Source organism: Ranitomeya imitator, chromosome 5 (assembly GCF_032444005.1).
Source record: "Ranitomeya imitator isolate aRanImi1 chromosome 5, aRanImi1.pri, whole genome shotgun sequence".
NCBI classification, from domain to species: Eukaryota; Metazoa; Chordata; class Amphibia; order Anura; family Dendrobatidae; genus Ranitomeya; species Ranitomeya imitator.
Window position 1 is genome coordinate 386,588,295 of NC_091286.1, and position 13,291 is coordinate 386,601,585.

General features: G+C 41.5%; 1 protein-coding gene across 1 annotated transcript in view; it reads right to left on the reverse strand.

Moving 5' to 3' along the window:
• LOC138637766 (elongin-A-like) overlaps positions 1–13,291 on the reverse strand; it is an 80,576-nt gene that overhangs the window by 27,649 nt on the left and 39,636 nt on the right. Inside the window, exons 5-10 of the mRNA XM_069726684.1 lie at positions 13,026–13,138; positions 10,597–11,413; positions 10,057–10,159; positions 9,480–9,647; positions 7,541–7,638; positions 6,349–6,529 (exon numbers count right to left, since the gene is read on the reverse strand). Of these exons, the coding sequence (XP_069582785.1) occupies positions 6,349–6,529; positions 7,541–7,638; positions 9,480–9,647; positions 10,057–10,159; positions 10,597–11,413; positions 13,026–13,138 (1,480 nt within the window). The remainder of the gene's footprint in view (positions 1–6,348; positions 6,530–7,540; positions 7,639–9,479; positions 9,648–10,056; positions 10,160–10,596; positions 11,414–13,025; positions 13,139–13,291) is intronic.

Genomic DNA, 13,291 nt, shown 5'->3' on the forward strand with positions numbered 1-13,291 from the left:
GCCATGCAACTGCCTGCCCGTGTATGTGTATCCTCCCACAAATAAATGATCGCACACCTCTGTTCGCACAGCCTCTGAAGCATGTGCAGTGTGGAGTTCCACCTTGTTGCAACGTCGATTATTAGGGCGGTGCTGGGGAAGATTCAGCGATCGCTGATGGTTCAGCATATGGCTGGAGTGTACGGGCGACCGGCGGATGTGCAAAGTCTTCGCAACTTCAGGAGCAGGGCTGGTAACTCCGGATAATTTTTGAGGAAGCACTGCACCACCAGGTTCAAGGTGTGAGCCAGGCAAGGTATGTGTTTCAGTTCTGAAAGCGCTATGGCAGCCATAAAATTCCTTCCGTTATCACTGACTACCTTGCCTGCCTCAAGATGTACACTGCCCAGCCATGACTGAGTTTCTTGCTGCAAGTACTCGGCCAGTACTTCCGCGGTGTGTCTGTTGTCGCCCAAACACTTCATTTGTAGCACAGCCTGCTGATGCTTACCACTAGCTGTTCGATAATGGGACACCTCGTGTGCATCACTGGCAGCTGCGGATGGAGTGGTTGTGCGACTGCGCTCTGTGGATGAGCTTTCGCTTCTGGAGGAGGAGGAGGAGGAGGAGGGGTGGCGAATGCCTACAGCCAACTGTTTCTTAGACCGCGGGCTAGGCAGAACTGTCCCACTATGGCTGTCCCCTGTGGACCCTGCATCCACCACGTTAACCCAGTGCGCCGTGATGGACACAACGTCCCTGGCCATGCCTACTGGTCCATGCATCTGTTGTGAGGTGCACCTTTCTACTGACTGATTGCCTCAGTGCATGGACAATGTTGTCTTTGACATGCTGGTGGAGGGCTTGGATGGCTTTTCTCGCAAAGAAGTGTCGACTGGGTAGGTCATAGCGTGGTACTGCGTATGCCATCAGGGCTTTGAAAGCTTCGCTTTCAACCAACCGGTAGGGCATCATCTCTAACAAGATAAGTCTAGCAATGTGGGCGTTCAAACCCTGTGTATGAGAGGATGAGTACTTTCTTTTCTTAACAAGAGTCTCTTGCAGGGTGAGCTGGACTGGAGAGCAGCATATGGTGGAACTAGCGGGGGTGGTGGTGGACATGGCAGAATGAGAGAGGCTTGGTGATGGTATTCTTGATGTTGGCCTACCTACAGTGTTTCCTACCAAGAACCTTTTGATTCCCTGACTGCTTTGGACTTGCGACGATACCTCCACATTTGCTGCTGGTGGTGTCCTAACCAGTGGGCTTACAGTGAGGGAAGCAATGTAGCGTTGCTGACTACCTTCATTCTGAGCAGGTGCACCAATGGTACGGGACGTTTGGAAGTTAGTCCAGGCTTGGAAGTGCATGCTGGTTAAATGTCTACACATGCACGTTGTATTTAAATTTAGGAGATTCTTCCCTCTGCTAAAGGTCTTTGAGCACTTCTTACAGATAACTTTGCACTGATCATTCGGATCTTGGTCAAAAAATTCCCACACTGCACTCTTCCTACTATGTATTACCTTTTTAGGCATTGCACGCTGTGCTACTTTCACGGGATGGCCACGCTGTCCTAAAACTGTTTTTGGTTTTGACAAACATTTTTGGCCAGATACGGGCCTGCCAGATGAAAGCTGTTGCGATGTAGATGGCTGCTGCGGATCATCCTCCTCCGATTCTGAGCTACTGGCAGCGGCACCCTCTTCCCCCAATGGCTGCCAATCTGGGTCAACAACTAGGTCATCTATCACCTCCTCTTCAATGTCATGTGCACCTTCCTCTGTGTCACTGTGTAAGGTGCTATAGCATTCGTGACGGGGCACCATAGTCTCAGCAGGGTCAGATTCTGGCTCAGTACACTGCGAGGGCAATGTAGTTATCTGAGTCAATGGAACAGCATAATAATCTAGCTGTGGCTGTGTATAACATTACTGAGGCAAGAACGAGAGTGGACCCTCTGGACCGTGGTAGACCTACCCCTGGGCGAGTTGACCAGATGTTAACCAACCCCTATACAGGGGCTGTCAGGAGCAGGCTCAGAGGTCTCCTATCCACGGTAGCAGACACCAAGAGGGACGGCTCAGAAGAAGAGAAAACAGAAGAAGGGAACTAAAACGAAAACCAGGAACGAGGACGAAGGAACCAGAAGCAGAGGACACGGGAATGGACGACGGGCTGGAACAGAGGAATGCCAGAGACGGAGCTGTAGGGAGAGAGGGTGAGAGGATAAGTGAAGGTAGAGAAAACACAAACAGCGTGACCAACGGAGAAGGACGCAAAACCAGCACGTACTACTGGAACACAGAAACAAAGGTGACCGGAGGCAGAAGCCGGAAAGCTAAAGACACTCAGGCACCTCCTAGCAGGGGAGGTGGCCTGAAATAGTGAGCACAGTACCTGGATTGCAGCACACCGGACAATCACATCCGGTACCAGAGGGCGCCGGACAGGAAGGTGTACCTAATGCAAGATTCTGCGCAGAAGCAGAACCCCTGAGACGTGGAGGAGGGGCCCGCCGAGGACGATTGGACCACCCACCGGAAGCCGGACTGCAGGAACGAGCAGCGATGAGGGAAGATGGAACAGCGCACCGTGACCTGGAGGATGAGCGGCCGAGGGGAACAAGAGCAGCGGCCACAGCTGAAGAAGCGGAGACAGCGCGCCGAGAACCAGGGGTGGAGCGGTGAGTAACGGCCGTAACACTGTGCATCTGTGCACTCCATGTCCAATTCATCTTGTAATGGGCTTTTAACAATTTCCCTCTCTAACCCAGGCACGGTATGTGTAAAGAGCTCCATGGAGTAAACTGTAGTGTCGCCTGCCGCATCCTTCACTTTTGGTTTGGGTGAAGGACACAAGGAAGCGACTTGTTCCTGACCGGGAGCATCCACTGACGACTCACTGCTTTTATATTTCAAACTTTCTGAAGAGGAGGCAAAAGAGCTAGAGGCTTAGTCAGCAAGGAAAGCCAAAACTTCTTCCTGCTGCTCCAGCTTTAAAAGCTGTTTCCCTACTCCCAGATAAGGGAGCCTTCGAGGCCTTGTGTAGCCAGACGATGATGCTGGCTCAACACCTCGAGCCTTTGGTGCTATTTTGCTTTTCCCACTATCACCAGATGCTCTACCACCACCACCACAATCAGTAGCAGCTGGCAACGACCGCCCATGGCCTTTTCCACCAGACTTCCTCATTTTTGGAAAAATCTAACCAAAATAACACCCATTATATGGTACTGTAAAACAAGGTAGAAGGTGTATATAAACTTGTTGAGAATTTAAATCTCCCTTTTTTTTTTGGGGGGGGGGACTGCACCAAAACTCAGGCCCATTGTATTACACTACACAATGTAAGTGGCAGAATGTGGCTGACTGATATACGACAAACTAACAGAACTGACGTAGATCCACTTAGTGCCAATTTAAATCTTCCTTTTTTGGGGGGGAGACGGCAACAAAACTCAGGCCCAGTGTATTACACTACACAATGTAAGTGGCAGAACGTGGCTGGAAGATATATTAAAAAATACAAGGACTGTAGTACAATTTCAATCTCCCTACAATGATCTCAGGAAAAGTATGGCAGCAATAAAAAGGACTGCTGCACACAAAAGTGTGGACAAATAAACAAGAGAACTGTGCAGAAAGGAGCAACAGGATTTTTGCTTTAAAAAAAAGCAGTTGGTTTGCACAGCGGCGTACAAAGGGCAATGCAGCTATCAGGGAGCCTTATAAGGCAGCCCAATAAGCTACAGAGCTGATGCACAAAAATATAAACTCCACTGTCCCTGCAAAGAAAAGGTGGTGTTGGACAGTGGAAATCGCTACAGCACAAGCAGTTTCGGGGCTTAATCTTCCCTTCCTAACTATAGCCCTTCTTCTGATGCAGCTGCAGCAACCTCTCCCTATGCTAAGATCGGCAGAAGTAAGATGGCGGTCGGTGTGCACGCCCCTTTATAGCACCTATGATGCCGCAGAAAGCAAGCCAATCACTGTCATGCCCTTTTCTAAGATGGTGGGGACCGAGACCTATGTCATCACGCTGCCCACATTCTGCGCCCTCCTTCATCGGATGAAAAATGGCACTGAAAACATCAGTTTGGCGCGACTTTGGCGCGCTGATCACCGACCTCATGGCCGATCCCACACTAGGATCGGGTCGGGTTTCACGAAACCAGAGTTTGCCAAAAGTCGGCGATTTTTCTATTTGTCCGATCCGTTTCGCTCAACCCTAGTTTGCAGGTCTTCAACCCACATCTTTTGAGAGATTACCTAGATATGGCCCATCAAATGAGAGGTTTCATCTCTGATACCTACAATATTTTACAAAATCTTGGTCCAACTGCTTAACTACGATACGATACGATACAATACACTTTATTGATCCCGTGGGAAATTATGGTATCACAGCAGCACAACTTAAATCATCAAAATCATAAAAATCATAAAATGAATTACTTAATTGACATGACAGTTTGTTGACAGAAGGACATTATACATTAGAATAGGACATACACAGCTGGTGAACTGAGAAGTAGAAGAAATAAAGTGGACAATCACCTTTATGATTTAACCCTAATGTTATTGTTGTACATCCCCATAGCAGTTGGCACAAACAATTTCTTAAATTTTTCCTTCTTACACCTCAGAAGTATTAGTCGGTTACTGAAGGTGCTCTTCTGTCTCATGAATAGCTCATATTGTGGATGTGCATTATTGTTCATAATTGCCATACACTTTCTCAGAGTTCTTCTCTCCACTACCTCCTCAAGAGAGTCCAGATTGCAGCCGACAGCAGAGCTTGCCTTTTTGATAAGCTTATTCAGCTTATTAGCATCAGAGGCCTGCACACTACTACCCCAGCACGTGATTGCAAAAAAGATGGCACTTGCCACCACAGACTGGTAGAACATTTCTAACATTTTGCTGCACACATTAAAAGACCTCAGTTTCCTTAGGAAATACAATCTGCTCATCCTCTTCTTGTAGACAGTCTCTGAGTGGCATCTCCAGTCCAGTTTGCTATCCAAATGGACCCCCAAATATTTGTAACTCTCCACCTGCTTTACCTCCTGACCAGCAATAGTGAACGGTAAGCATTCCAACTTAATCCTGCTATAGTTAGCCACAAACTCCTTGGTTTTCTTAACATTTAGTTGTAGATAGTTACCATTGCACCAATCCACGAAATTCGACACCACCCTTCTATATTCCTCATCCCCCTGATCTCCCCTAATGCATCCCACAACCACGGAGTCATCCGAAAATTTTTGAAGGTGGCAAAGATCAGATTTATACTGAAAGTCTGATGTATACAGTGTGAATAGAAAGGGTGCAAGCACCGTTCCCTGGGGGGCACCCACACTGCTCAATAGTCTGCTTGACACAACTGCTCCCATCTGTACAAACTGTGGCCGATCTGATAGGTAGTCAGTTATCCAATTTCTCATCCCCACCTCCACCTTCATATCAGTCATCTTTTTGTGTAGTAAAGGTGGCTGCAGGGAATTAAATGCACTCGAGAAATCAAAGAACATCTCTAAGCATTGATATATGCTGAAATGGGAGTATTAGCTAGGTAAAACTTCAACCGAGGCTGAATGGAGAAATATTTAGATAACAGCATCCTTGACTGTATCCTGCACATCATATAAAGAGAACCAATATAAAAATATACCCACGTTTTTGCACAAACTGGACCCATCTTTCTCCCCTATCATAGTGATGCACCTTAGCAATATATATATATATATATATATATATATATATATATATATATATATATATATACACATACATACATATATATACATATTTTTATTTTGTTTTTACAGTTCACACCACTGCTGAAACCTCTCATTAAACAAGTCTTTGGTTTAGATGTACCTTTAGAGCCTCAGTTTCTGTTTCATTATTTTTCCATAGGCCATATCTAAGAGTCACCAGGTTGCTCCTGCATATACTGACAGCAGCAGGTTGTCCAATAGTCTTTCATTGGAAGCAAACTTCTCCCTCTTTGTTTGATCTTTATGCTCAGATTAAAGAAATTAAACATTTTGAATATTGTGCTCCTTGAATGACAACATTGTGGAAAGGTTTAATGTTATCTGGTCTCCTTGGGACACTTTTTGGGCTCAGCAAACTTTGAAATATTTTAGAGGTTACTGAAGCAGGTCATTATATTATCCCTACTATCTACCCCGTCACCTTCTATTCTGTCTAATTGCAAGTTTGTTAAGCTATTTTTTTTCTTACAAGATACATAATTTGATTAATCGCCCTTTAAAATATAATTATTATTATTATAAGATTGGCTTAATGTTTTACAACGTTTCTTGTTAAAAATGAAAAAATAGCCAGATGACAAACCTTTGGGTTTTCCCGAATGTGCAGAACTGATATTTTGCGTTATCTTCCTCAACTTATCCTCTCTTTCAGTAAAGAGCCTTAAGTACATTTCCCGCCAAGACTCATACTGCAAAAGCCGATGACCTTTAAAGTCTCTTTCGCAGTGCTTCTTCCACAAGTTCCCAGACTCTTCTATAAAAACCTTGGTAATAAATTAAAATATTTTAGCATATCTCACAAATTCAAAATTAGGAAAGAGGGACCTGTATTGTGGCACACAGTGTAAAATAAAAACTGCTGAGGTGCGCTAAGCCATTTCCATAACCTGGATTAACTCTTTGTGCCCATACAGAAATAGTAATCTTAATGCTAACCACACACAGGACGATATACCCACAGTGCTCACACAGTGTAATGTCCCAACACATCATATCATGGCCTAACATGTCATCCCATATTGTATAATGCTCCCTCAGCTCCCCACCCAGTATAATGCATGCATAGACTGTACAATGCTCCCACATTGCACCCCAGCAGAGTATGATGCCTTCAGAGTGAGCTGCACACAGTAAAAAGCACTCACACTATTTTGCCCCATCAGTGCTCTCACACAATATGATGCTCCAATGTTGCCTTCAACACTCTGCATGATGTCCTCACAGCACCCACCCTCCCCAGCACACAGAATGATGACTCCACAGCTTCCCCACACAGTATGGATATCCGCATTGCCCCTCCAATATACAGTATGATGACCCTATATGCTATAATGCCTCCTGCGTACACCCACCCACAATATTATGCCCTCACATTGTGATACAACACACAATATGATGCCCCAAAACCTCCCTGCACAATATAAACCTCCACAGAACCCCCCCTCCCACAATAGGATGCCACCACATTGCCCCCATTACACAATGATATCCTCTTGGTATGATGACCCTACACAAGCACCGAACTTGCTTCTTTAACATCCGGTAACTGAACTGTACACAAACACATAACCCCAACCTCCCGGCACAGCTCAACTAATCCAGAACTGACCTAATTCATCTGCAAAGGTTGGATGTATGATTTTATATGTATATAGAAAAAGATGGCACAGCATTGCTAGATAAAATCACAGCAAAAAAACGCAACATCATGCAAGTTTTGGATATACAGTACAGTATGTTAGGCTTGCAGAAAATTAACCACAAAATATACAAACAGGATTGCATTCTTCAATTCGATTTAATTGCTCAGGAGTACAACGTTGAAGTACTGGCTTCAAGATTTCAAATGGTACACCACCGACCTCTTGAATGGCTGCCAACAAAAGTAAAACAAATACTTTATTACTCATGTAAAAGTTTGTTATCCCTTTCCTCTGCAGCAAATATTCATTTTAGTACTTTTTTTTTTTCTCCCCTTTGTTCAAGAATCACAATTTAAAATTTTCCAATCAACACAGACAAAGGACGACTGGTTTTATGCCGGTTGAGTTATAGCTTAGAATGAGGTCATTTATTTTACCACATAATACACTAAAAAATTTACAAATAAAAATACAAGTGAGATAAAATGGTGGAAAAAAGGCAATTCTGCCATTCTTTTGGGTGGTTGTGTTTTTTACATTGTTCATTAACTCGTAAAAAATGACCTGGCAGTATGATTGGTGGTGGTGTTAAAAGATGGTGACAAGCTAATAGAAAAATAGTTTGAAGATTTGATAAGATAAGTGCACAATAATGATGGCCTAATTCATGCCATATGTCATGTCTAACATGCTTGCCCTTACAGAGGTGAAGGTTAGCCTCCTGGTGTGCCATCGTGGGAACAATATGAAAATTTTATACTACTACAAGTCACTGCTACCAATAAAAGAATTGTTACTATATAATTTTTTAAACAAACCACCAAAATACATGACATGTTAAGAAATTATTCCATTACGGTTGTTTATGAACTCCTTCATGACCTTACGATTTTCCAAGTTTTTTTGCACCTTTGTTTTTTCCTACCCTTCTTTCAAGTTATTTGATTTTTCTGTCAATGTAGCAGTATGAGGGCTTGTTTTATGTAGGATGAGTTGTACTTTTGTGTGATGTTATCGGTTTATCGATTTTACCATATCATGTACTGGAAAACAGGGGAACAAAATTCCAAGTGCAGTGAAATTGCAAAAAAAAAAGTGCAATCCCACAATTGTTTTTTGTGCTTTTTATATTTTCAATGTTCACTATATGGTCAAACTGACCTGGCAATATGATTCTCCAGGTCAGGAGGAGTATGCGGATGCCAAAAATGTATAGCTTTATTTTTTCATTTAAGTGGTAAGCAAAAAAATTTTTCAGAAATTTCAGATTTTTTTTTATGTCGTTTTATGAGGCCTGTAGAGTGTCCAATTTTGTGATCTGGGGCTGGGTGATGGTTTATTTTTTGCACCCTGAGCAGATATTTTATTGATACAATGTTTTGACCTCTTATTGCAATGTTGCGGCGGATAAATAACCATAATTCTGAGGTTTTCGTTTTTTTTTTCTCTTAACACCGTTTACCGATTGGATTAATTGCCTACATATTTTGATAAATCAGACATTTATGAACACCACGATACCAAATATGTGTATTTTAATTGTTATATTTTCAATGGGGTAAAGGGGAAGGGGGTTGATTTCAACTTTTTTTTTTTCCCACACTTTCTTTCCTTACTTCAATAGCCTCTTTGGAGACTTGAAGCTGTGATCATCTGTTCGCTTGTGCTATACATATCAGAAATCACAATCTGCTTTGAACGCCGGCCATGAGCCGGCGTTCACAAGACTATCTTAATGACATTCACAGGGACCTTCTGCAGACCCCCTGATGTCATGACAACCCATCGGCACCCCATGATCACGTGACAGGGATGCCAATGGGCAGGATTAATGACAAGCTTCTAGTTGGCGCATGTTGAATCCTGCTGTCAGTGATTGACAGCGGGATTCAACAGGATAACACGATAACTGCTCCACAGTTGTTAGAGGCACTTGATGGCTCATTAAATCAGCCATCAAGTATGTGGAAAGATCAAAGTCAGGGACATGATCTTTGACATAAATATACATCAAAGGTGGTGAAGGTGTTAACTGATTTAATGTAAAAGAATTGCCACTGCTAATGCTTACAATCAATATTATTTTGAAGAATCCGTATGCATTGCTCATAGAGCGATAACATTTTGGGAAGGTATAATATTTTGGAACCAGAGTACACCAACATTTTTGAATTAAGACGCCGTCCAGTAAATTCACATGATTCAGGCTTCATTTCAGGTAAACTTTCTGGAATGTACTCTGCATAAAAAAAGAAAATATTCATAAAAACAAGAAGCATAAAAAACATTTATCAATGTAAAACAGATGTTTCTCATGAAGTATATTTTACAAGGGTATACTAATATACTATAAAAATAGCCACGATATACTAATATGTTGCGAGATCATTTTTGTTTGTTTATGCACAAATCTATTTCCGTAATATGCAGTTATAACTGGTAGGTTTCTATTTAAGGAACGCTATTTTTTTTAAGCCGAAGCTTCAGTGCTACATATCAAGGCTGGTCAACGCAAGAATGCATGCACAGTTAAAATTAATTGTCCTAAAGTCTAAGCAAATTTCTCACGTCAAATTGTAAAAATAGTCCTAAATAGTGATCCCTTTTAATTAAACATTTTCAGGCAATGTTTGCCTCAATGTGCTCACCTTTATATTCACTTGGGTGAGGTGGGGAAGAGAAAATTGAGTAGTCGGCCAAAATCTTGGGAAGCGGGACATTGAGTAAATCCTCAAGACAGCCCTTTTTCACCTGCAATTAAAAACCAAAAGATTACAAGGAATTTGTGAAGACTTTGCCTATTGATTTAAAGCTCTCACTTTCTATGATCGGTATGTCAGTCATGTCCACTGTAGTGAGAGTGTGAAATAGCGAGCACAAGACAGCAAGAGAGTGGGCGCAAGAGCGCGGGCATGCATGTGCACTTTAAAAAAAAAAAAAACTACTAGCATTCTTTTGTCCACATTGGTTATCATACCAATGACGCCTCAAAATTACCAAGAAGACCTTTACTGCCCAAAATAATTAGCACTCCTTTAATTTTTTTCTTTTTAAATTAAGTGCAAAGATAACAGCAGTGCAGTGAATCAGTGAGCTCAGCAGCTTGTGCCGTCCATATTGGCAGTCACTGAGCTCAGTGATTGACCATACTGCAGCCTATATTTTTCCTTTAAAACATTTTAACCAACTTTGCATATACTTGCCTCTATGTGTTCCACTTCTTCCTCTTCCTTTATCGGACTTTGATGTTCAGCTTTGGATATTTCCAAATTATAGTATTGCTTACACACTTTCTCTACTTTTCTTGGCGGTTCATTTATTGGATAGGATTTCTTTTTTCTTTTGTTTGAAGCTTGGTCATAATTGAGATAAGACTCAAAAGACATTGTGGGAGTTTCAAACTCCTCACCGGAAAAAGTGTTCTCCGCTTGAATGTTGTCCCTTTCCCTAATGACAGTCTCATGTACAGTAATCTTGCTTTTGAGTCTGTTGGACCCAGAAGACTTGCCGTCATCCTTAGTAGAGGACTTAGACTTCTTTTCAGTACTCAATGAATGTACATTTTTGAGCTTCTCCTGGTGCCCCGGCTTGCTTGACTTTTCACTCTTTGATGGGGAACTCAAAATAGTTTTTTCACGTTTTTGTTCCTTGCATGGTATATTCTTGTCAGGTGTCTTTTCTTTGGGCACACATTTTTTGTCATTGACCTTTGTGTCTACTTTAGACTCTCTTTGTTTGTTATCTATTTGAGATCCTGAAATCTTAACCTTTTTTGAATGCTTCTCTTTAGAATTCAAGTTAACTTCTTCCAAAATTTCATTTTGTGCGTGTTTAGGTTTAGAAATCATCTTCTTGTCTTTGGCTTCGATTTTCGTTTCCAGTTTAGAGTTTGAAATCTTTTTTTTCTCTTCTAAAATTTCCTTTTGCTCATATTTGGATTTTTTAGTGGGTTTCTTATTCTCAGTGATTTCTTTTCTTTCATCCATAGAATTTGGCATGCTGTTACTACAAAGTAAGAATTAGTGCAGTTTAAAAGGACAAAAAAAGTGTTACACCTCTCTATAACAGTTATACAGAGACATACCATGGCAGCCATTGTACTCAACTGAGGTCATGCTCTACCTTCTTATTCTTTGATACAAATGCAATAATAGCATGCGTTTTCGGCTGACATTGGGTAGGTTTTTATCCTGGGAAGTATTGCTTCTTAAGAGTATATGCACATAGTAACATAGTAACATAGTAACATAGTTAGTAAGGCCGAAAAAAGACATTTGTTAAGAAATGTTAAGAATTTGCCGCAGACATTTCTGCAACAAAAAAAAAAAAAAAAAGTGTCTCTTTGCAGGAAAATGCAGCATAAAATACGGGGAATTTTGATGCATTTTTTTAAATTATGCATTGGAATGGGCAAATTTTGCTAAAAAATTTGACATGCTACGGATTAAAAATGGCTTCAAATGTGCAGGGAAAAATAAGTAACATGTGCATGAAATTTCAGGAGTCTGTCACTTTGCAGGCATTAGGAAATCCTTCAAGTTTCTGTAAAAAATGCGTGAAAAAATTTAACAAAATAAAGTAGCAAATACTTAACAAGTGCGCATACCAATAAAATATAGTTTATAGGTTTTACTATAGACAGCCTCCCTTGTAACAGACCCCATGCACATATAAACAGAGCCTTTGGCATCTCTCAAACATTTGGGATCTAGATCACAAGTTTCATCAATTTGTTGCGCATGCAATGCATTTTATATTTATACTTCTGTATAATAACAGTGGATCAGGGCATACACTAGAAACATTTCTGCAGCATAAAATGACACCAGCATTAAACAATTACATATACTGTGTAAGGGAACCCCCTTACAGAAGTGTATTGTGGTCCTGAAGCTTATGAAAAGCAGACAATTTTGCTGTAGACACTGATTTTAGGTGTTTATAGGAACACATAAGAAATTAAAAGATACCTTGTCTACCAATTTACAGTTATGGCCATCCCAAAAGTTATAACTACTACCAACTCACAATTTCAGCTTCTTTATATTGATAAGTCTGTTGGCACATTACATGATGTTGTAAAGCAAGTTGTTAAAAAAAAGTTGACAACCAACATGGGGACAAATATCCAAGGAGAAAAAGGAAAATGCGGCACTCACCCAGGTAGATTGCGAATCAAATCAGGTAGATTGTGCGCTTCCACGGGTCCCCGTGGAAGCGCACAAGCGCGAAACGATCGTAGTCCTGTTCTTTCTCCCCGCACCGCTGATCTCTCCCAGCCGCCTCTCCTTACTATGTCCGTTGTTACGTTATGATGAATAAAGGACTTTGATTCGCAATCTACCTGGGTGAGTGCCGCATTTTCCTTTTTCTCCTTGGATATTTGTTCACTGCTTTTTATGCTGAGCACCATCCGAACATTGCAGACTATATACGTGCTATAGGAGTCTTGCAGTGGAATCCTCAGGCTGCGGCTACACCGCCTGCTGCGATAACACCTAGTGCCGTTCATATTTTGTGCTTTTTGATTTTTTATAACATGGGGACAAATGTTCACTTTTTCCCCCAGACCTGGAAATCTTTAAAAACCAAATAAGTTCAATCAAACTGTACTTACATTTCTTGCACCTCAGGAACCAATTTCTTCCATTGAAGTACAATAGATTTAGCAATGTCTCCCACTTCAGTGTGTTTGCGGAAACTGTTCACAGTCTTTCCGACTCCAGTTTCCTATAAAATAAGCATTTTTTGGTTGAAAAGAAAAGAAAGCAAAGAGATAAATGCAAGTTACACAATGAAAAAGGTAATTAAAGGATGGCAAGAAGCATAGGCTTCAAAGCCGAGATTAGGTGGTAAGGGTTGTACTACGTTTAGAAGCTCTCT